General features: G+C 43.5%; 1 protein-coding gene across 1 annotated transcript in view; it reads left to right on the forward strand.

Moving 5' to 3' along the window:
- Positions 1-24,861, forward strand: part of MTRR (5-methyltetrahydrofolate-homocysteine methyltransferase reductase) — a 38,892-nt gene that overhangs the window by 8,481 nt on the left and 5,550 nt on the right. The window contains exons 5-12 of the mRNA XM_061187647.1: positions 6,894-7,272; positions 12,537-12,659; positions 14,158-14,311; positions 15,412-15,500; positions 19,021-19,201; positions 21,158-21,200; positions 21,766-21,952; positions 24,686-24,804. Of these exons, the coding sequence (XP_061043630.1) occupies positions 6,894-7,272; positions 12,537-12,659; positions 14,158-14,311; positions 15,412-15,500; positions 19,021-19,201; positions 21,158-21,200; positions 21,766-21,952; positions 24,686-24,804 (1,275 nt within the window). The remainder of the gene's footprint in view (positions 1-6,893; positions 7,273-12,536; positions 12,660-14,157; positions 14,312-15,411; positions 15,501-19,020; positions 19,202-21,157; positions 21,201-21,765; positions 21,953-24,685; positions 24,805-24,861) is intronic.

Genomic DNA, 24,861 nt, shown 5'->3' on the forward strand with positions numbered 1-24,861 from the left:
CCAAATTCATTGATTAGCTCTAGTAGTTTTCTGGTAGGATCTTTAGGATTCTCTATGTATAGTATCATGTCATCTGCAAACAGTGACAGCTTTACTTCTTCTTTTCCAATTTGGATTCCTTTTATTTCTTTTTCTTCTCTGATTGCTGTGGCTAAAACTTCCAAAACTATGTTGAATAATAGTGGTGAGAGTGGGCAACCTTGTTTTCTTCCTGATCTTAGTGGAAATGGTTTCAGTTTTTCACCATTGAGGACGATGTTGGCTGTGGGTTTGTCATATATGGCCTTTATTATGTTGAGGAAAGTTCCCTCTATGCCTACTTTCTGCAGGGCTTTTATCATAAATGGGTGTTGAATTTTGTCGTAAGCTTTCTCTGCATCTGTTGAGATGATCATATGGTTTTTCTCCTTCAATTTGTTAATATGATGTATCACGTTGATTGATTTGCGTATATTGAAGAATCCTTGCATTCCTGGAATAAACCCCACTTGATCATGGTGTATGATCCTTATAATGTGCTGTTGGATTCTGTTTCCTAGTATTTTGTTGAGGATTTTTGCATCTATGTTCATCAGTGATATTGGCCTGTAGTTTTCTTTCTTTGTGACATCCTTGTCTGGTTTTGGTATCAGGGTGATGGTGGCCTCGTAGAATGAGTTGGGGAGTGTTCCTCCCTCTGCAATATTTTGGAAGAGTTTCAGAAGGATAGGTGTTTGCTCTTCTCTAAATGTTTGATAGGATTCGCCTGTGAAGCCATCTGATCCTGGGCTTTTGTTTGTTGGAAGATTTTTAATCACAGTTTCAATTTCAGTGCTTGTGATTGGTCTGTTCATATTTTCTATTTCTTCCTGATTCAGTCTTGGAAGGTTGTGCAGTTCTAAGAATTTGCCCATTTCTTCCAGATTGTGCATTTTATTGGCATATACTTGCTTGTAGTAATCTCTCATGATTGTTTGTATTTCTGCAGTGTCAGTTGTTACTTCTTTTTCATTTCTAATTCTATTGATTTGAGTCTTCTCCCTTTTTTTCTTGATGAATCTGGCTAATGGTTTATCAATTTTGTTTATCTTCTCAAAGAACCAGCTTTTAGTTGTATTGATCTTTGTTATTGTTTCCTTCATTTCTTTTTCATTTATTTCTGATCTGATCTTTATGATTTCTTTCCTTCTGCTAACTTTGGGGTTTTTTTGTTCTTTTTTCTCTAATTGCTTTAGGTGCAAGGTTAGATTGTTTATTTGAGATGTTTCCTGTTTCTTAAGGTAGGCTTGTATTGCTATAAACTTCCCTCTTAGAACTGCTTTTGCTGCATCCCATAGGTTTTAGGTCGTCGTGTCTCCATTGTCGTTTGTTTCTAGGTATTTTTTGATTTCCCCTTTGATTTCTTCAGTGATCACTTCGTTATTAAGTAGTGTATTGTTTAGCCTCCATGTGTTTGTATTTTTTACAGATCTTTTCCTGTAATTGATATCTAGTCTCATAGCATTGTGGTCGGAAAAGATACTTGATACGATTTCAATTTTCTTAAATTTACCAAGGTTTGATTTGTGACCCAAGATATGATCTATCCTGGAGAATGTTCCATGAGCACTTGAGAAAAATGTGTATTCTGTTTTTTTTGGGTGGAATGTCCTATATATATCAATTAAGTCCATCTTGTTTAATGTATCATTTAAAGCTTGTGTTTCCTTATTTATTTTCATTTTGGATAATCTGTCCATTGGTGAAAGTGGGTTGTTAAAGTCCCCTACTATGACTGTGTTACTGTCGATTTCCCCTTTTATGGCTGTTAGTATTTGCCTTATGTATTGAGGTGCTCCTATGTTGGGTGCATAAATATTTACAATTGTTATATCTTCTTCTTGGATCGATCCCTTGATCATTATATAGTGTCCTTCTTTGTCTCTTGTAATAGTCTTTATTTTAAAGTCTATTTTGTCTGATATGAGAATTGCTACTCCAGCTTTCTTTTGATTTCCATTTGCATGGAATATCTTTTTCCATTCCCTCACTTTCAGTCTGTATGTGTCCCTAGATCTGAAGTGGGTCTCTTGTAGACAGCATATATACGGGTCTTGTTTTTGTATCCATGCAGCCAGTCTGTGTCTTTTGGTGGGAGCATTTAATCCATTTACATTTAAGGTAATTATCAATATGTATGTTCCTATTCCCATTTTCTTAAATGTTTTGGGTTTGTTATTGTAGGTGTTTTCCTTCTCTTGTGTTTCTTGCCTAGAGAAGTTCCTTTAGCATTTGTTGTAAAGCTGGTTTGGTGGTGCTGAACTCTCTCAGCTTTTGCTTGTCTGTAAAGGTTTTAATTTCTCCATCAAATCTGAATGAGATCCTTGCTGGGTAGAGTAACCTTGGTTGTAGGTTTTTCTCCTTCATCACTTTAAGTATATCCTGCCACTCCCTTCTGGCTTGCAGAGTTTCTGCTGAAAGATCAGCTGTTAACCTTATGGGGATGCCCTTGTGTGTTATTTGTTGTTTTTCCCTTGCTGCTTTTAATATGTTTTCTATATATTTAATTTTTGATAGTTTGATTAATATGTCTTGGCGTGTTTCTCCTTGGATTTATCCTGTATGGGACTCTCTGTGCTTCCAGGACTTGATTAACTATTTCCTTTCCCATATTAGGGAAGTTTTCAACTATAATCTCTTCAAATATTTTCTCAGTCCCCTTCTTTTTCTCTTCTTCTTCTGGGACCCCTATAATTCGAATGTTGGTGCGTTTAATGTTGTCCCAGAGGTCTCTGAGACTGTCCTCAGTTCTTTTCATTCTTTTTTCTTTATCCTGCTCTGCAGTAGTTATTTCCACTATTTTGTCTTCCAGGTCACTTATCTGTTCTTCTGCCTCAGTTATTCTGCTATTGATCCCTTCTAGAGAATTTTTAATTTCATTTATTGTGTTGTTCATCATTGTTTGTTTGCTCTTTAGTTCTTCTGCGTCCTTGTTAAATGTTTCTTGCATTTTGTCTATTCTATTTACAAGATTTTGGATCATCTTTACTATCATTATACTGAATTCTTTTTCAGGTAGACTGCCTATTTCCTCTTCATTTGTTAGGTCTGGTGTGTTTTTATCTTGCTCCTTCATCTGCTGTGTGCTTTTCTGTCTTCTCATTTTGCTTATCTTACTGTGTTTGGGGTCTCCTTTTTGCAGGCTGCAGGTTCATAGTTCCTGTTGTTTTTGGTATCTGTCCGCAGTGGCTAAGGTTGCTTCAGTGGGTTGTGTAGGCTTCCTGGTGGAGGGGACTAGTGCCTGTGTTCTGGTGGATGAGACTGGATCTTGTCTTTCTGGTGGGCAGGTCCACGTCTGGTGGTGTGTTTTGGGGTGTCTGTGGCCTTATTATGATTTTAGGCAGCCTCTCTGCTAATGGATGGGGCTGTGTTCCTGTCTTGCTAGTTGTTTGGCATAGGGTGTCCAGCACTGTAGCTTGCTGGGCGTTGAGTGAAGCTGGGTCTTCTTGTTGAGATGGAGATCTCTGGGAGATTTTCGCCATTTGGTATTACGTGTAGCTGGGAGGTCTCTTGTGGACCAGTGTCCTGAAGTTGGCTCTCCCACCTCAGAGGCACAGCCCTGATGCCTGGCTGGAGCACCAAGAGCCTTTCATCCACACGGCTCAGAATAAAAGGGAGAAAAAATAGGAAGAAAGGAAGAGGATAAAATAAAATAAAGTAAAATAAAGTAAGAAAAATAAAATAAAGTTATTAAAATAAAAAATAATTATTAAGAAAAAAAAATTTTTTAAGTAAAAAAAAAAAAAAACGAACGGACAGAACCCTAAAACAAATGGTGAAAGCAAAGCTATACAGACAAAATCTGACGCAGGAGCATACACATACGCACTCAGAAAAAGAGGAAAAGGGGAAAAAATAATATATCTTGTTCCCAAAGTCCACCTCCTCAATTTGGGATGATTTGTTGTCTGTTCAGGTATTCCACAGATGCAGGTACATCACGTTGATTGTGGAGATTTAATCCGCTGCTTCTGAGGCTGCTGGGAGAGATTTCCCTTTCTCTTCTTTGTTCGCACAGCTCCCGGGGTTCAGCTCTGGATCTGGACCCGCCTCTGTGTGTAGGTCGTCTGAGGCTGTCTGTTCTTCACTCAGACAGGATGGGGTTAAAGGAGCAGCTGCTTCGGGGGCTCTGGCTCACTCAGGCCGTGGGGAGGGAGGGGTACGGATGCCGGGCGAGCCTGTGGCGGCAGAGGCTGGCGTGACGTTGCACTAGCCTGCGGCGTGCTGTGCGTTCTCCCGGGGAAGTTGTCCCCGGATCACGGGACCCTGGCAGTGGCGGGCTGCACTGGCTCCCGGGAGGGGCGGTGTGGAGAGTGACCTGTGTTTGCACACAGGCTTCTTGGTGGCGGCAGCAGCAGCCTTAGCGTCTCATGCCCGTCTCTGGGGTCCACGCTGATAGCTGCGGCTCGCGCCCGTCTCTGGAGCTCGTTTAGGCGGCGCTCTGAATCCCCTCTCCTCGCGCACCAGGAAACAAAGAGGCACGAAAAAGTCTCTTGCCTGTTCGGCAGCTCCAGACCTTTTCCCGGACTCCCTCCTGGCTAGCTGTGGTGCACTAACCCCTTCAGGCTGTGTTCACGCCGCCAACCCCAGTCCTCTCCGTGGGATCCGACCGAAGCCCGAGCCTCAGCTCCCACCCCCGCCCGCCCCGGCGGGTGAGCAGACAAGCCTCTCGGGCTGCTGAGTGCTGCTCGGCGCCGAGCCTCTGTGCGGGAATCTCTCCGCTTTGCCCTCCGCACCCCTGTGGCTGCGCTCTGCTCCGCGGCCCCGAAGCTTCCCCCCTCTGCCACCCGCAGTCTCCGCCCACGAAGGGGCTTCCTAGTGTGTGGACACCTTTCCTCCTTCACAGCTCCCTCCCACTGGTGCAGGTCCCGTCCCTATTCTTTTGTCTCTGTTATTTCTTTTTTCTCTTGCCCTACCCAGGTACGTGGGGAGTTTCTTGCCTTTTGGGAGGTCTGACGTCTTCTGCCAGCGTTCAGTGGGTGTTCTATGGGAGCAGTTCCACGTGTAGATGTATTTCTGATGTATCTTTGGGGAGGAAGGTGATCTCCGCGTCTTACTCTTCCGCCATCTTCTCCTCTCTCCCTAAAATTCTTGAATGTATATTTCAGCAGCCTGCATCTCTTAAATTGTCAACCTAAGTACTCTTTTCTAAAATTAAAATATTTTCAAGGAGACATCTTGGCTTAAAGTACCACCACATTGAAGGGGTTAAGAATGTAGACTGGAGTCCATACATCTGGGTTCAAATCCTTGATTTTCCCCACTTACTGACTGTGAAACCTTGGTCAGATTACTTAAACTTTTTGTGCCTTGGTTTTTCCCTTGTAAAATAGATAATAATAGTACATATTGTGTAAGGTTCTTTGGAGCATCAAATGAATTAATACAAGTTGTTATTTTAGAACAATGCCTGCCATGTAGTAAGCACGCAGCAAGTATGAGCTTTCTGATTTATGGATATTATCCTTTTACTATTTCTGAGTTGTGAGAATGGGGTGTTAAATGTAGCTGTCATTATTGAACTGCAGATTTTATATGGTTGCTCCTCCAAAGGCTCCTGAGGGATAGATGTGCTGTGTGACCAAATTTGGAACTAGGTACTGTGTGAGCACCAAATGAATATGATGAAATTATCGTCAAAGTTGCAACAACATGGAGGTCTAAAATATGTCTCCTTTTAATTGTCATTTAGCTTTATGAATTGGAATTTAATTGATAACTTGTTTGAGTTGTGATTGAAAATGACAAGGATGTTATTCCCAAGGTCCTGATGCAGTCTTTCTTAGCAATTCTGTACACTCTGTGTACAGTTTCTGTTCAGGGAGTGTAGGGACTGTTATTGTTGAGCCCTCATACTTTGCTAGTAGTAAGTAGACTACTGTATTTTAAAATGTACTTAGGATTTTTTTTAAATTAATTAATTAATTAATTTTTGGCTGCGTTGGGTCTTCGTTGCTGTGCACGGGCTTTCTCTAGTTGCAGCGAGCAGGGGCTACTCTTTGTTGCTGTGCGTGGGCTTCTCACTGTGGTGGCTTCTCTTGTGGCAGAGCAGGGGCTCTAGGCGCGTGGGCTTCAGTAGTTGTGGCTCGCGGGCTCTGGAGCGCAGGCTCAGTAGTTGTGGCTCACGGACTTAGTTGCTCCACAGCATGTGGGGTCTTCCCAGACCAGGGCTTGAACCCATGTCTCCTGCATTGGCAGGCGGATTCTTAACCACTGCACCACCAGGGAAGTCCCCTGTATTTATGATTAATTCAGCTCTCCTAAAGGATGATTCCTTTTTTCCCCTGTGGTCAGCCTGCCTGGAAATTTTACCAGAATAATTGCTCAGAACTGATAGAAGGTTTGAACTATTAGTCAAAAGAGCGTTAATCTGGAGTGGTTTCTTGGTGATATTTTAATCTGTGGGAAACAAAGATCAGTAAATTGGCTAGGCAAAAAAAAAAAAAAAAAGGATGGTGCATTCGATTGATGTAATTATCATTTGTGATATTAGAGTAGACTTGGATTTTGGGTAAGTACTGTTAGCCTCATCAGAATTTAGCATGCCTCTTTAAAATTACAGCTTCTTAAATGACCAGCTCTGTTTTAGGAAGTTAAGAGGAATCACACTCCTATTACCTTTTACTAAATTATCTTCATTTTTGCTCTCTGAATTTTTTATAGCGCAGCGCTAATGAACACAATAATGTTCTGCCTTTTAGCTTAATCATTCATAAGTATTTTTTGTATTCTGAATAGCCTCCATATTTAGTGTTTTTGACAGTTGCACAGCATTCTGTCAAATGGACAGGTTCTGCCATTATCCAATTGTTATGTATTTAAATGGAGAACTTAGGCATTTGTTTCTTTTTTCCTTTTTTATTACAACAATCCAGTTTAGAACTTGTGGTTGAGCCATGGATTAACGGACTCTGGGCCGCCCTGGCGAAGCATTTTCTGTTGAGTAGAGGAAAAGAGGAGATGAATGGAACTCTCACAATGGCATCTAATGCCTCCCGGAGGACAGACCCCGTGACACCGGAATTATTACACATTGAATCACAGGTTGGACTTCTGAGATTAGATGATTCCAGACGAAAGGATGCTGAAGTTTTAGAGCAAAATGCTGTGAACAGAGGTCAATCGAATACATTGATTGCAGACTTTGAGCCCTCGCTTACCTGTTCAATACCCCCGCTTTCACAGGCCTCTCTGAATATTCCCGCTTTACCACCAGAATATTTACAGGTGCATCTGGAGGAGTCCTTTGGCCAGGTAAGCAGTTTTACTTTATGTGCTGTGGGTGGTGGTGGTGGTGGTGGTGTTTTTTAAATTACATTATGATGGAGGCCAGCAGACTGTGGCGTGCAGGGAGAGTGTGGTCTCCCACCTCTCTTTTGTAAATAAAGTTTTATTGGAACCCAGCCATGGCCGTCCATTCACGCGGTGCCTGTGGCTGCTTCTGCACTGCAGTGGCGGAACTGAGTAGTCCCTGGGGAGGTGCTACCTCCACGCATTGCACACCTGCTTGTGTTGTTATTCTTTGAAGAAGGAAATGGTTAACAGCTCAGTTTCTCCATTATTTTGGAGAATTAACTTCTTGGTTTCTCACTTTATATGTCGGCCAGATGAGGGCAAGTTGTTGTGGGCAGTCAGGAAATTATCTCAGCAGCTAAACTCAGAGGACTTATTTATAGGAAAATCTTTTTCCAGTATGGATTTTTGGTATTCTGGGTTACTCCACCTTGTGGGTTTTTCTTTTTCTTGATAATATCTTACACATATATTTTTGTCTATATTAAGTCTTTTTCTCTTTGCCTAGAGTATTTTTCCTATCAATAAATAAATGACTTTAAAGTGGTCTTTAAATTTTTGAGCATCAAGTTGAATAATAGCTAATATTACCCCATGATTGCCAGTATATGGTACCCTGAAATTTCTTCCAGCATGCTTGGAATAAATTTCCAGTGCAGCCAATCTTGTAATGCGGAGCCAAGCCCTCTTTTTTAGAGTGGCTGATTGGAGTCCCACAGGGGCTTTCTCACATAAACCACACCTTTAGTACAGCCATCATGTTTTCTTGTTTCTTTGTTTCTTTTTATTAAATGATGAACCATTTAGACATTTTAGAAACAATATAAGTACAGCTTTCTAGTTTACTAGAACTGTTTGCATATATCTGAGATGATATTAGTGTTTTTAGCATCATATTTTTATAGTGTTTTTCTAATGCATTCAGATAAACAGGTATGGTTTTATATGACCAGCCATGGGTTATTGCTTTTGCACTCATACTTCATTATTTATTAAGTGGGGTAATCACAGTAAGTACATTGTAGTCAGGGCTGGGACCAGGCATGGGTGGCTCTAGTGAACATGCCGGGCTGGTGGGAGCAGGGTGCATGGGCGTGTGGAGAGCCAGCCCCCGTGTGCTCGCTGCAAGGATGGGTGCATGTGGCAGAGGCGGTGAGCACTGACTGATCTGACAAGGCACTTCACTGAGGATCTGCTGAGAGTTTCTTTTGTGGTAGGTATCATTAAATAGGCTTGAGTTGTTGGTAATGTGGTTAAAAGATTTTTAAAAATCTCAACTTTTTAAGGGAAACTTGTGTAAATCTGTTCAAAGGATATACCTAGAGGGTAAGGGGTTGGGGGAAAAAGTTTCCTTTTTTAGGGCATCCTCTTGGGATAATCACCTTGGGGGCAGGGTGGGTGGGGGAGGGGAGGGTGGAAGCAGGATCGGGCCGAGTGGGAAGCTGAGCTTCAGTGCAGCCATAAGAAAGCCTTCAGCTGGACCCACTCACGCCACACAGCGTCGTCTCCCCACCCCTTCTGCCTCTAACGCCGTGGGATCTCCTGGACTGTGCAGTACAAGCAGCACGGCCTCCGGTGAGCGTGTCACGGGGTCCTGCTGCAGAGCTCCTTCCTGCTCTGGACCCCCTCAGAGCTGGCCACTTTTGTGTCACCTGGTGTTTGGGTTGGAGCAGTATCTCAGTATCCCAGAGCCTGAAGAGAGGCCTGCCAGGTGTAATGCATCTCTCTAGGTGAAGTGAAGTGCAGGATGAGATAGTGTATCCTTTACTTGGGAGGGGATGTCCTGACACGCACCAAACATTGGAATCCTAAAAACTGCACTTAGACCACAGGCCCTCAATCTCCATAAGGCACAGAAGACTCCAGCATCATCTGGTTAGCATAATGGTGTCCATACTGTGGACTAGGGTGATGTTTTGCTGAGTGTCCAGATGTCCCGCATTTATTCGCCCTGTCTTGGACCAGCAAGCAGGAACGATGTGATGGTCTTGGGGCAGAATTATAAATGTTCAAGTGAAAGTGAACATGTCTGCTCCTCTTTATGGATAGAAATGGAAAAGAGCACCTTGGCTAAACCTGTGTCCACATGCCGCGTGCCCGAGGCCGTGTTAACTGCTCTGTCAAAGAAAGCCGTCCGTCCGCAGTTGGAGCGACTGCTTGTCTGAGCTCCTGGCATTCCTTGTCATCCCCCAGGACCCGCCTGCTTTTCGCAGGGGCCAGGCTGGTGAATTACATGGGGCTATGATGGAGACCCTCCTGTATCCTTTAGATTTTTAAGGATTATATTGCTATCCGCCTTTCCTCCTAGGATGCTATATTGTTTTTAATTCTATACCTTGATGAGGAGAGAGGCTGGTGTCAAATTCAGAGGCCTCGCCTTGGCCTTCCCCGCTGTGACGGCTCTTAGCCCCCGGGCCAGGGGTCCAGTGTGGGGTTATGCTCACTGCCAAGTGACCCGTGGACCCACTGAGCCGGGCTTGGGCCAGGACTCCATGTACTGCCTGGCCTCGTAGACCTCACTCTTACTGGGCCGTGATGACACTTGGGGTAACAGCATCAACTTGGACCGTCGTCCAGCAGTCCCTGAAGTACTGGGACATTCCCCTTGGCCCGGTGCACGTTTCCCCCTTGGGGCAGGCGTTACCGGGTGCAGTTTCCGTGCCATGCAGAGTCCCTCCTGGGAGCCTGCCTGCTTCTGCGCTCAGAGGGCTCCGGGTCTCACAGCTGGCGCAGGTCCAGACCTGGACAAGGGGTCTTGAACGAGGAGCAGCTTCCTGCTCATGACTCTTTCACTTCTTCTCCTTGTCAGGATTGGTCCAGTGCCCTTGTTGGCTGCCCCTCCAGGAGCCATGTTTTCAGTCATTTCTGCTAATTCTGAGAGCCAGGCCCCCTGGCAACCCCCAGCTTTCTTACTCACCGTGATAATTGTGCCCCCCGGCTTTCCTGGCTAAGTGCTCCCACCTCCCTCTGTTCTGTGTGGGTGGGGGGGCGGAATCCTGGTTTTCCTGTTGCTGTGAGCCCAGTCTGTGAGCTCCGGTCAGCAGGGGAGGCCAGCCTTGAAGTCAGTGGTGCTGGTGCCCCTCTCACCAGCACAGTCCTGTTGGCCTTGGCAGCGCTGTATTCTCTGGGTGCTTCAGGGCACATCGTCATCTGGTGGGGTTTGGCTTTACATGGTTTTATCCACTCTAGTAGGCCCTCTTCTCTGAGCTTTTAATCCTGTCTTCAAATGCTGGCCCTGGTCTTGGCATTTCTGCCCCACTTAGTACAGGCGCTTGCTTTTTCTTTGCTCTCGTAGCCCTGCTGTCAGCATGTTCACATCATCTCTGGGGGCTCGTGCCAGAGTGTGTAAAGCCCGTATCCTAGGAGAGTGTCCCAGCTAGAAAAACTCCTTTATCCACATTTATGTTCTACCCTGCCTGACCCAGGACCTCAATGTTCTATCTTGTGCGCACATATTCTATTGGTGTATATTGCTGTCCTGCACTTTCTTTGGAGCTGGCCCAACACACAAGCAGCCAGGTTTGTTGCTACCTAACTGTAGTTACTGGTCCAGCAGCCAGGAGGAGAGATGGGGTGCAGGGGTAGAGTCCCTGCATTGTCTTAATTCGAGAAGGGAGTTCTTGCTCTTAATAGGAAGGAGTGGCCACTTCTGCAGGCTCAAAGGGCTCAAGGGATCTAGGGATTCAAGCTATTCACCCAGGTGTCCCTCTCCCATTCTTTGCCTACCTGAGTCAGTCCTTGGCTTTCTCTGCCCTCAGGCTGCAGGAGATGAGAGCCCTTCTTTATAAACTACAGAGAATGTCCTCTGGCTTTCACACTTAGAATTTAGTTGTTGATTAATTATTCCCAGCTTTTTGCATTTTTTCCGGCTTTTTGCATTAATTCCACCAGCTGAATCAGTACTGCTTCCTCATAGTTGCCAAGCACTTGTACCCACAGCAGCTAGTGCATTCCCTTCCGGGGGTACCCGTCCCACGTAGCTGTTGCACTGCTGCCTTGTGCTGTCCTGTCACCAGTGTGGTGTCCTTATTGCCAGCCAGCAGTCCAGCTCCACACTCCCATTTTAGCAACTTTCTTGGTTTACTCGGGCGCTGACTGTCCCAGGCTGGGTTCCTGGGGATCACTGTGAGATGGTTTTTTAGGGTGTCCTTGTCACCCTGGGATGTGAGGGGACAGAAGCAGGACTGGGCACTGGGAGAAGCCGAGCTGTGATGCAGTCTCAGCAGAGGCCCCAGCTGTGCTCACGGGGTTGTCTGAAGCAGGGATGGCCCTTCAGAGTTGTCCTGAGTTGTGCAGAGGGGCTGGGCCTTTAGAGTCATTGATTCGTCACTGGATATGGGCTGCCTCTGAAAGCAGGTGGGACCTGAGAGTGCTCAGGTGATCCTCAGAGGCGACTGTGAGCTGGCTGAGGGCCACCTGTGAGCACTCCCAGCAGCCTTGCTGGGGGCCGTGCCCCGCTTCCTTCCACTTGCAGGCTCTCAGCCCTGACCCTCTTTCCAGCTTTCCCATGCAGCCACTTATCCAAAATTAATTGCCTAGCACTTTCTAAGATGTAAGTTTCTATTTTTAATAGAACTTAGGAACATCAAGTTATGAAAGGAGGGGGTTGTACAAAGATTTGGGTTTCTTAATATTTTCCCACGTGTGGCTACTTAAATTTAAATTAATGAAAATTAAATAAAATTAAGAATTCCGTTCCTTAGTCACACAAGCATGTTTCCAAGTGCTCAGTGGGCACACATGTCTAGTGACTTCCGTATCGGCCAGTGAAATGGAACATTCCCATTGTCGAGACAGCTCTGTTGGGCAGCACCAAGCCACCACTCTGAGGGTTCCTGTGACCATCTGTGCAGACAGCTTCCAACCGTAAACATCTGTCATTTCCTTTAGAATTTCCTTCTGAAATATGCATGCATGCATGCGATTTCCTTTTGCATAGTTCATTAGGAAGACTGTTAGACCTTTACATGAAAGATGGTAGTATCTGATACTTTCCGTATATCTCAGAAATTCTGAAGTCTAATAGACAAGTTTAAGGTGTAGATGAGCTTCTCTTCTGAAAGACTGAGAGGCGTATGTCTGTAGCCATTTACCTTAGAGAAGAATACTTAAATAGCAGGGCATTTTAAAAGATCCTGTAGCTCTCACCTTGTCACTAAGTGAAGCAGTGGTAAGTATAATTGAAAACTGCATTGAGTAATATTTTATCACATTTGTTTCTCAAGGAGGAAAGCCAAGCACCTGTGACCTCAGTGGATCCAATTTTTCATGTTCCAATTTCAAAGGCAGTTCAACTGACTATGAATGATGCCATAAAAACCACTCTTCTGATAGAACTGGACATTTCAGTAAGTTACAGAATGTGTTTCTGAGCGCAGGGATGTTGTCAGCAAGTGCAGAGACTTGTGCTGTGTCCTCATCTACACACTCAGGAAGAGTGAGGCCTGTGGCTGGACAGCGGCCTTTTTATTCTTGACCCATCGTTTTTTCTCTCCACCTCATACCTTTTCTTTTCACTTCAAGGAGGGGCTAAAATGAGTGACTGGAGGTGATTCTACTTGAGAGCAGAGTGTTGCTGCCTTACTCACTAAGCTGCCAAAGAATAATGGAATCAGAGCAGTATTTCCGTATAAGAGCCCCTGGGAAGGAAGCTGCTTACCTGAGGTCAGCGGCTAGTTGGAAGTAGAGCCAGACTAGACAGTCGTGTGACATTCACTTCTCAGAGTGGTGGTCCTTGTTCCTTTGAGGATCTGGGAGAAATCACGGACCCCCCTCTCCAGAAGAATGATTGTATATAAACACTTTGCACACAGTTTTCGGGCGTTTATGTGCTCCCTCTCTGAACCCCATCCGTGAGGCTTCCCCAGCCGCTGCCTCATTGGCCTCAGGTTAAGAAGCTGTGGTTTTACGTCCTCACAGCCACGTAGCTCAACCCTTGACGAGGGCCCTGAGAGGTTCCTTGGGCTGGGCTCTCAGAAGAGGGTGCGCCAAGGCCGTCGATGTGGGTTTAATTGAGTTTCTCATAGAAAGAAAGAAATGTGACAGGTGTCAGAACTAGATGGTTTTGCTTATGTAGTATTGAGTAGTTCCATTTTCCTTTTGAACATTCTAATCCATATTGCTAAACATCCTATGTACACCAAACCATTTCACTCTTGTTCTGTACTTTCGTCATAAAGAGGCGAGGTTTGGCCGCCTGGTGGGGACAGCCTGTGTCCCTCCCAGGCTAGAGGTGTGAGCATGTGTGGCCAGAGGGCCCTCTCCAGAGCGCTCCACACCCCACACTGCTCTAAGTAGACCTGCTGTGGGAGGTGGCTCCACCTGGAGCCCGGGTTTGTTTACGGCCAGTACCGAGCCAGGTGGTTTGACGTCGTCGTGTGTCACTAAGGAAAAAGAAATTGCTCTCCCCGACCCCTAATCCTCCCCAAAGGAAAGGAGTAAAGAAAGGAAATTGAAAACCAGTGCAGACGGCCTTAAGTAGTTTCTTTTGCTCCTAATGTGTGTGTGTGTATGTTTTCATGAGAGGATTTGTACATGGATTATTGAAACACTACTTACCAGGGCACCTTAATTTTTAGAAGAGGCAGAAGGTCTTAATTTCTAGTCTATGAATACTCAATATAAAGAAAAACATTGGATAGCTACAGAATTTCTTTTTAAAAATAACTCCTAATAAAAGTATGTTTGTTTGGTTACTTGGGCTTACTTGTTAGAAACAAAAAATTCTAATTGCAATAAACTAATTCATTTATTCAAATGGTCATATATTTAAAACTCTGTTACCCCAAAGCGAAAACTCTTGAACTCATGTGGAATTTTTTGTATTTCATGTTGGTTCTTCTCTAGAAAACAGATTTTTCCTACCAGCCTGGAGATGCCTTTAACGTGATCTGTCCCAACAGTGACTCTGAGGTACAGCACCTACTCCAAAGACTGCAGCTCACAGACAGGAGAGAACATTGTGTCATCTTGAACATTAAGGCAGACACGAAGAAGAAAGGTACAGCCCTGATCTCTTATTTCCCAGGATGTCATTGGGCCAGGGGATTGGAGGTGACCAGGGCGAGTCTGCACAGATGCCCGGGGGTCGGCCACGGATTAGCAGGCGGAACACAGCCACTTGCTGGTCTTGGGGGTTTTTAGCTTTCACATCAAGTGCCCTGAATGAGTCAGTTACACTGAATGAGATGCTAGTAGAGTTTATGCTTATTGGATGCTTACGGACATTAAAAGTGAAGTTGAAGAATCAGCTTTTTCAAAACTCTGGAAATCAGCAAGCTTGCAGCAAACTGGGGAACGGTTAAAAAAATGAACGTAACTGGTTTTGGAGAAGCAGGTTGGTTAGTTGGGCTGATTTGTTAGGCTGTTTTTTTGCAATCAGCATTATTTTGTTTCTAGGTTAGCATATTAAAATTGTCAGGCAAAAAAAACTGTATTATATGAATCTTTTTTAAAAGTTTTTTGTTGGGAGTTCCCTGGTGGCCTAGTGGTTAGGACTCCAGGCTTTCACTGCCGGGGCCCAAGTTTAATCCCTGGTGGGGGGAACATCCTGCAAGCCACGTGGCGCGGCCAAAAAAAAAAAAAAATTTTTTTTTTTTAATGTTTGTTTCTCATAGCATATTTGTTTTTGCTTATTTAATATATGAAAATAATTGCTTGCTCCATAATTAAAGGAAGTTATTTTTTAGTTGTTTGCTTAGAATCTTGAACTGGAATTCAGTCAGTTCTGAAATTCTTTTTGAGGATGATAGGCAGTGTTATTGGACCACTGCCATCTTTTGGCTTTTTGTTCCTTTCTTTTGTTCAGTGGTTTTGGATAATTTCCCTTTCTTTTGTTCAGTGTACCTAGATTTGGTAGGTATGGCTGGTACAATAATGCTGTTAAATTTATAACCATTGTTTTTGTAAAGTAGGTTTTTTCTTCTGTATTCCTTTTGAGGAAATTTTTTGACTGAATAAACATTGCCACAAGTCATATTGCCACAAGTACTTTGATAGCACTATAATGTAAAATATTACAGCTATTAGTGTTTTTATGGACGGAAAACATTGTCTTCTCTATTTTCTGTGTCATTGACTCTTTCCCGTCTGCCTGAAAAGGAGCAGCCTTGCCCCAACATATACCCGAGAAGTGTTCTCTCCAGTTCCTTCTTACCTGGTGCCTTGAAATACGAGCGGTTCCTAAGAAGGTATTTTTCTTTCTTCTTTGGGTGACTATTTAAAAATATGCTCACCTCTTTGTAGGGTTTATTAAATCTGGTATTTGCCCTTTGAAGGCTTAGAAATATGGTCTTCACAGCATGTGTTCAAAATGGTTCCCAAGGTGTGCAGTGTCTTTGTAATTGTCATGGGCAAATATTTTTATGTTGTGCTTATACTGAAATTTTTTGTTTTCTACTGAAATGAGATTTTTAAGGTAGGGCTTTTTCTTGATCTTATTTTTCTAGACATTAACTTGATGTAGCATGGTAACTAGTGATGAAAGTGGCCCTAGGTAGCATGTGTTTTCCAGCTGTACGTGGACACTTTTTCTCTCTAATTGGTGGCGGGAAGCTTGGGGTGTAGGGCTTTTCCACTGCTTGCCACCTGTTTAATGTTGTGAAGACCCCTTTTGTGTAAAAACCTGTACTTATTTATCATGTCAGAATTCTTCAGGGAACATTGAAGGGTTTTGGTAGGTTATATTGATGTTTAGATGAATTTGGAGACAGAAAGATCCACTAGATGTCAGTGTTATGCTGGGAACTACTGATTTTGTTACAACCATGTTACTCAAGTGGATATTCATGGGTAAACTTTCCAAGCTGTGCTTTACCAAACTTGTATTGCCAATGAGCATAAATAGTACTATTATTCGGCTACCCTGTCCGCAGTGCAGTGTTTATTCTCTATTTTGTTATTGTGTTTACTGCATTTGTAGTCTTTGGGAAGTGAACTACTTTATGGAGAGGCTTAGTCCTAGATATAATTTGAGTAAATCTACAATTCACTGTGATGAGAACTTCTTGATTAAATTAAATAGTTTCACAATTTTAGTTTAACTCTACCGTTTCTGAAAATTTCATGAAGTACATATTTAAAAATATGTCTTTCCTTACTGCAAAAGTAATATGCTTATAAAAAGTCTGGACACAAAAGTAAGTAACTCAGGAAGCAAAAGTCCTTCATAATCAAACCCCTGCAATTAACACTTGGATTTTGTTTTGCTAAGGAAAAATGAGGTCATGTAGTATATGTGCTGTTCTGCAACATGCCTTTTTTTACTTAAAAGGAAATGAGTTTGGATATGCCAGCATGGAAAGGTACTGAAGATACTTTTAAAAGATGCTATGGGTACAACACAGTTGTTGATTTGAGGACTTCCCTGGTGGCGCAGTGGTTAAGAATCTGCCTGCCAATGCAGGGGACACGGGTTTGATCCCTGGTCCAGGAAAATCCCACATGCCACAGAGCAGCTAAGCCCGTGCGCCACAACTACTGAGCCTGTGCTCTAGAGCCCGAGTGCCACAACTACTGAGCCCACGTGCCACAACCGCTGAAGCCCTCGCATCTATAGCCCATGCTCTGCAACAGGAGAAGCCACTGCAATGAGAAGCCCGCGCACCACAACGAAGAGTAGCCCCTGCTCGCTGCAACTAGAGAAAGCCTGCACACAGCAACGAAGACCCAGTGCAGCCAAAAATAAATAAATAAAATAAATAAATTTTTAAAAATGTTTTTTTAAGAAAAAAACAATTGTTGATTTGATTATGGACAGTTGGTTGTTTCCAGTTTTCCACTATTTAAAAAACCTACATAGGTGAACATTCTAATTCATCTTTGTACACTTGTTTGAAGTCTTTTTTATGTTTTTATTTTTATTTATTTATTTATTTTTTGGTTGCACTGGGCGGCGTGTGGGATCTTAGTTCCCCGACCAGGGATCAAACCCATGGCCCCTGCATTGGAGGCGTGGAGTCTTAACCACTGAACTGCCAGGGAAGTACCTGAAGTCTTTTTTATTTTTATTAAAAAAATTTTAAAAAAACTTTTTTTTTAGATTTATGTTTATTTATTTATTTAGGCTCCGCCGGGTCTTAGTTGCAGCATGCGAATTCTTAGTTGCGGCATGCATGCGGACTTCTTAGTTCCCTGACCAGGGTTCGAACCCTGGGCCCCCTGCATTGGGAGGGCGGAGTCTTACCCACTGGACCACCAGGGAAGCCCCCTGAAGTTTTTTTAAAAAATAAATTCCTTGGAGTAGAATTACTATGTTAAAAATATTTATAATTTAAGTTTTAGTAATGTTTGTCAGTTCTCTGCACAGTGCTGTATTTCCTATTTTAGTACCTTGAAGTTTCTGTAATTGTAAAGTGAAGGATTTACAATTGCTACAGTTATAGACTGTAATTTAGGGAATTTTATTGACTTGAGAAAGCGTGGTGTGAAGTGTTCTTGGTAAACTCCTGTCTTACCAGAGATCCATGCAGAGACCTGGGGCTTTATGCCACGACGTTTCCCAGGTGCTTGTTCTGTGTCCGGTACTTTGAAGAAGCCATGTAATTTGTTGGTATCTGGATAGTTTAAGCAGGGATTCTTGGCTAGGCCAGTGGAAACCCGTGACCCTCACAGGAACATGGATCTCATTTTCCCTGTTAAGAGCATCCAGCCCTCCGGGATGTGGGAGCCATGGAATAAAAAGTAGTGGTGCCCACTCGCGTTTCAGATAGCGTTGATGCAGATGACTTGCCGAAGTTCTTTGCTTCCCGTGAGTAATGAGAGCTTTATATGTCCCATGATGGATGTGCTTGGAATTGCATTAGAACCAAAAGTTGTCATTAGCAAGTTTGGTCTTTGGCCCAAGAGTTTGGACTTGGTTCCGTCTTTGAGACTAGGGATCCGGGACTTTCTTGTTTTGCTTTATTTATGTTCTCCTCCTCCTCTTTCCACGATGGATCCGAGGTGACTCAGAGTCCCCGTGCAGGGGTCTGGAGGTTCGGGCCCTCACTGTTTGTCAGCTTCTGCCCGTGTCCGCATTTCCTGGCATTTGTGTTGAAGCACACGTGCTCCCCAAGAGCCGTGCTTTTGCCTGCCTCCCGTGCCCCCCTGTGGCTCTGCCATCTCTGGCTGCCCGTCACTTCCTTTCTTCCGTGCAGCCAGGCTTCAGCTCAAGCCTGCCTTCTGGGGAGCCTCTGGCCTCAGAAGCCCTGAACGTCCGTGTGTCCTGGTGGATAGGCGGCCTGTCGCACTCTGGCTACTTCTTGACCTCTGTTGCTCTCACTCGCCTGTGAAGCCTTTTGGGCAAGTCAGGTGTCCTCTTTGCCCAGTGCTTTACCTGCCCGGTGCCTGTCATAACAGTGGTCAAGTAAATGTAGAAATCTGGGTTGTAATCATCAGCTAAGGCAAGAACAGGTACTGTGTCCCGAGATAAAAACATTAAGTTGTGAGACTTTCTGATTACTCACTTATACCTGCCATGTAATTTGAGATTGGGTTGGTTTAAGATTTGGGGAAGGTGACCAAAAATGGAACATAAAAGTGGGGTTTGCCTAACAGGCTGCCATTAAAACGAATAACAAATGAAATGCTCTTGTCCTGACCACACTCCTAGTGACCACACTCACTTTTTCTTGGATAACTGGGCACATCCCCAGGTGGGGACTCACCCAGCGTTCTCACGGCTGTAACCACAGAGCGCGTGGTGATTTAAGTCGGCTTCCTCGGCCACAGGCGTTCTTGCGAGCCCTCGTGGACCACGCTGGCGACGGCGCGGAGAAGCGACGGCTGCAGGAGCTGTGCAGCAGGCAGGGGGCGGCCGACTACAACCGCTTCGTCAGAGACTCCCGTGCCTGCCTCCTAGACCTCCTGCTGGCCTTTCCGTCCTGCCAGCCTCCGCTCGGCCTCCTGCTTGGTGAGTGGTCGCTGTCACAGTCACCCCAGCCCCGAGGGGCAGCCTCTCCGTGGTAGGAGCACCTTTGAGTTCTCTGCAGGCCCGTGGGAGTGCGTCTCGATCACCGTGATCAGTAAGTAAGCGTCTTACGGCTGCTCTTCCCGCTGCCTGGACCGCTGAACTGCCTTCTGAAGTCGAAGAATCTCTCTTCCAAGCTTAAATTTTTATTTTTTAATTTTTCTTTCCTACCATTGCCACTGTCATTTGCTCTCTTAATATAGTCAGCCTTAATTCTCTTTTTTTTGCTCAGCCTTTGGCCTCTACTCTTTTTCAGAAAGCTCGTAGCCAAATTTTATCTAAAAATGAGGTTTCCAAGAAAAGGATCTTTTTCAAAGATAGTGATTATTGATGGAGTTTGATGAAGCATGCGCTCTGTGTGCAGGGTACAGAAATGTTCCCACCTGGGCAAGTCCCCCAGTACAGACAAGTGGCCTCACTCACGGTGCCCCGGGGCGTTAGCCTTGGGGGAGACAGAACATCCAGATGTAAAAAGATCACATGCTGGGTTTTTGCCCAGATTGTGTCTTCTGGTCCTCATACTCGAGCAGAAGAGAGTTTAAGATCTTCCCGGGGGAGCTGGCCGCAGGGACTGGAGGCGCTTGCTAGGGGCAGCGACTGTCAGAATCTTACAGGACTTTGAAACCTTTGTTCCTTTCCTACGCTTGTAACTCTGTCGTCTCCTCTCGGTTTTCCTTGGTGACAAATAGTAAAATGTTCAAAATTTGCATTTGTGTTTGGTGACGGGAAAACAGGTACTTTTTACCCAAGGTCCCCTTTGATGCCGAGTACGGTTAAGGACACCCTGCTTTACAAGTCAGGCCCTGCCCTCTTCCCCTTTTTATTTCTTAGTATTCTCTTTCCTCCTCCTCAGAGGGGTGAGGCTGCTCTCCCTGCTTCCCTGCTCGAATGAACACCCTTACCCTCCTCAGTTGAGTCTTTTGAGCTAATAGGGGGCTTGGATAACAACCGGAACACCCATTAGGGAAGTTACAAGGAGTCTTGTAAAGCTGTTAATCATGGAAAAATTGTTCCAATTCTTTTTATAGATTTTCTGTTACCTTTTTAAGCTTATATGTATCATTTATTATATAGTTATGTAAAAAAATTAAAGGCATTGAGACATAAAAGTTTTAATTATTTTCTAATTTCTGTAAGAAAACAATGTAACTAAAGTATTAAGATGAGCCCTCTATTCAGCCTTATCCTGATATTACAACTGTAAGACATTTTAGAAAGGTCTTTCTAAATTTTTGCTAAATAACTATCAAAAATATAACATACCGAACACAAAAAATTATCAGGGTTTGATAGTGGACAATTGGATATTCAAATACTGACTTCTTAATCTTCTTTTAAAAGAGTACCTATGTATCTTAAAACCACTAGGTTTCTGGATAACTTGATTGAAAAATGTCCACCATTACACTCCTATTTTTTTGTTATTATCATATAAATATTATGAAGGAAAAATATTTCAAGCCTAAGTATTTTCCATAGTCCTTAATCTTTTTTGGGTCATGATCTTTTTTCAAATCTGGAATCTCTGGACACACCCCAGAAAACAATGTAATTGGTTCCTTGACTCTGAGGCCCATTCATGGACCCTACTCTTACTACCCTTTGATGTTTAAAAAAAAAACAAAACAGCTTTTAGGTACAAATACTGAGTTCAGATTGAGGAAATGTGATATGTCTGGTCTTTAAGAATTGGAAAAAAATATTTAGTGATATTTTACTTAGACACAGTGAATTTATGTGTGCTCTAAAATACGATTTAAAATTAAAACAAGTTACTTTGAAATTCTAAATAAGAAAATAGGAATCAAATTCAGATCTTTACATATAATTTACATATATACATATAATTTATTTTCAGTAGGAATGAATTAATAATTGCTTATTTTAATTTTTTTCCAGAACATCTTCCTAAGCTCCAACCCAGACCATATTCATGTGCAAGGTACTGACGTTTATTAACATAATAGTTAGCCTCTTTCTCCTAAAATGTAATGAAACTCTGACTTCCAAATGCTTAGTAGCTACAAATCCATTTACTGAAAACTTACCAGATTTGTGCAAGACAGTAGCAGGCGTGATGAGGAGTGAAGAAGACCAGGCTTGGACTGTGTCCTCCCGGAGTTCATAAGGTATGGCTCTTCAGTGGCCCCCGTGGTCCAGAGCCGTGTCCCCACTTAGCGAGTCTGCAGGTCCTCCACCTGCGGCCTTTACTGGTGTGCCCGGCCGCCTTCCCTGGGTGGACGTAGGGAAGAGGGAGGAAAGCTGGTAAAAATCTCATTCAGTCTTGGCGGCAAACAGGTAACCAGAAACTCTCCTGAACGACATCACAAAACTAGGCCGGTGGGGGGTGGGGCTTTGAAGTAAGCAACAGAACTGTTTTCTGAAGAGGAAGAAGGTAGGTTTAGAGCCCATTAGGAAATACCCTCATGCAGTAAAAAAGGCCTAGCTTGGCCTGTACGTGTTAGTCCTGAGGCGGAGTTTACAAACTTATCTCTGTGTCTTTGCAGCTCGAGCCTGTTTCACCCAGGGAAGCTTCATTTCATTTTTAACATCGTGGAGTTTTGGTCTGACACCACGGCGGTGGCTCTGCGGAAGGGCGTGTGCACGGGCTGGCTGGCCGCGCTGGTTGAATCGGTTCTTCAGCCGAACACACATGCCTCCCAGGCAGACGGCGAGAAGGCCCTGGCGCCCGAGGTACTAGGAGTGGGCAGTTTTGGCATCATTAAAAGTGTGCTCTTCGCCCGATGAGAAAAAACAATGTAGGGTCCCCTGCATGGTCCATTCCCATCAAATTATTCACAGGGAAATGTATGCCCTACTTGAATTTTAATATCTCTTTTGGAAAGTCAGGAGAACATTACTTCACTCAATGTAGTCCGTGTGTTTCCTAAATGTGTAAAGCATGAATTTTATATAATACATACACTCTGCTTCTTGCTTGTCACGTTCATAAAGGAGAAGACCTTTGCGCTGATGGTCTTGGTAGGTTGGCACGGGAGCCGAGTCCACAGTGAAGGCTGGTGATGAGGGACAGCCTCGTTTATGCTCAGTCGGTGTCCTGTGCTCCGAAGAAGTCGTCTTAAAATGGCAGTTGACAAACAGAGATTAGTTTTATGTCCTTCAGTTTTGGGTAGTAGGATTTTCCCCTGCCCCTGTTTCTTCCCCTTTTGTTGGAGCCGTGGTGTTCTTTTATATTTTGATCCACACTTGGCAAAATCTCATTTGAGACCGTATGCATAGGGAGCAATTACGTTCTCCCTCCTCACCCACAAGGATGGTTGAAATGTTTAAAAAATTTCAGTCTTTATCATGAAGTCTTCTCCATGGTATTGAAGAATGAACATGTCAGTTGTAATGTTATCTTATTACTGGTTTGGTTGCTGTAAGTTACTGAAGTTAAAAAGTTGACAGCACTTAGGGGGAATTAAGACTTCTGATCTGATATATACTTGAGTGAGCTTAAGGGAGGACTAAGGCTTAAAATTGCCCTTTAACTTGGTATTTTCCCAATCTGCTGCCTGGAACAGGTGCTTTATCGTGTGTCCCTCATATCAACAAAATATTGAGAACGTGAGAAACTTCTTTTTTGTAAAGAAATATTGTAGTACTGACATGAAAGTATTGTGTCGCTTCATGATCTCATAAAAATAGCAGATCTCCAGAAAGTTCAAAAAAAAAAACGTATATTGATGCTGTATTACAAACACCAAGGATGGGTGCCTTTCACATATTCTTTCTTTCCTCCCTCCTGCCCTTTTCTTCTTTCAGTATTTTAACAGATTTTCGTTGACTACCCAGTGTTGAGGCACTAGAGGTATAGATAGAAAGGATATAATTTAAAGCTACTTAAATTTCGTTGTGTCGTGTAGTACCATATTTTATCCAGGATCCATCCACCGCATGCCCTCCCCCGACTGGTAGATAGTACTGTTGTTCACAGATGCCCCCGCCCCCGGAGGAAGAGTAGACTTGCCCTCCCATTCATGTGTAGCCTGGCCATGTGACCAGCCTTGGCCAGTGAAAGGTGAGCAGACAGGATTATGCCACATCTCAGCAGGCGCTCTGAACCTGATAGGATGCTGTGGCTTGCCTCTCTTGCTCTTTCCCTCTGACATCGGATGGAATGATTCAGGTCAGGGATGCTCCTTGGGTTTGGATCCAAGTGAAGGAGATCATGGTGCAGAGCTGCAGCCATTGAGCAGAGCCAGAAGTAAGTGCTTGGTGTTGTAAGCCATCGGAGATTTACAGCAGGAGCTGACTAGTATTCTGGTCTCTTTGCCGTCCCTGGAACATAGGAAGTGTGGTCTCTTTAGCAGTTTCCTGCCATACCCATCCTATCCTGTTTTATTTTGCTTCCTGGGACTTATCATTACCTGTCATTCTATAAATATGTTTGTTTATTGTCTTTTCCACCCACTAGAATATAAGTCCCATGAAGACAGATGTGGTTTTGCTCATTTCTCTGTCCTAGTGTTTGTCATATTGAGTACCTTCAATAAAATTGTGAAGTGGATGAATCAAGTGAATAAGGCTAATATAATATTAATTACAGTTTCACTCCAAACTGAGAACAATCATTTGATACAGCTCTGCCAGTTCTTCATTTAAAAAGTACTGTGTTCATCCTGTTGATGAACTTCAGACAATTAAAGGTTAAAATATATACAATTATACCAGCAGGGAATGGAGGGAAGATTCCTGTCATTCTTAACTGTTAGTATCACTCTGTGTAACTAAAGCATATGGCAAAGTGAAACTGAAAGATGAATATATTTACAAATAGATTCCTTTAAGTATCCCTGGCACATGATTTAGAAGAAAACCCTTTTGAAATTGTAGCAAGAAGATTTTGTTTATCTATATATCACTTATTCTAGTTTTGCAACAAACACAGGTAACATGGGACCTAGAGTAGCAAATGTAGCGCAGTGCTCTAGTATCTTTGGGGCAGCCCCTTAATTTCTCTTTCGCTTGCCTAATTTTCACTTAAAACCTTCACCCCATCTTGATGTTAATCTTCATTGCCCCTTTATGTCCTAACATGAAGAATAATGTCTTCATTTTTTTGTGCATTTCTTCATGATACCTATAATGGGTTGCCTACTAGGAAGCAGATCTTTTTCTTGGGCCTAGAAAAAGAACTCAATTATTATTTATTCAGTGTTCTACCTCAGAAATATCGTGCCTGTCATTTTTAAAATACCTTTGATTTGAATAGAAAAGAAAAATTTACAAGACAGACTTGTTTATTTCTCTGCACTGACAGATGTGTTTGTGTTTTCAGTAAGATTTAATGCTGCTATTTGATTTTATGATGCTCCTTTGAGGGGAAGTTGCACTTTCTGATTTCTTTAGCAGGCATCACCTTGGTTATATGCCTTTGTCTGGTTTTTTTCCGAACTTACGAGCATTGGTTTAATATTTCAGATATCCATATCTCCTCGGGCAACAAATTTTTTCCATTTACCAAATGACCTCTCAGTCCCCATCATAATGGTGGGTCCAGGAACCGGCATAGCACCTTTCATTGGCTTCCTACAACATAGGTATGTGTTTTCTTTGGCTGGTGAGAAAATGTGTCCCTTGTGGTCCTGAGTGGAAGT

This window comes from Eubalaena glacialis, chromosome 4 (genome assembly GCF_028564815.1).
Source record: "Eubalaena glacialis isolate mEubGla1 chromosome 4, mEubGla1.1.hap2.+ XY, whole genome shotgun sequence".
In the NCBI taxonomy this organism is placed as follows: Eukaryota; Metazoa; Chordata; class Mammalia; order Artiodactyla; family Balaenidae; genus Eubalaena; species Eubalaena glacialis.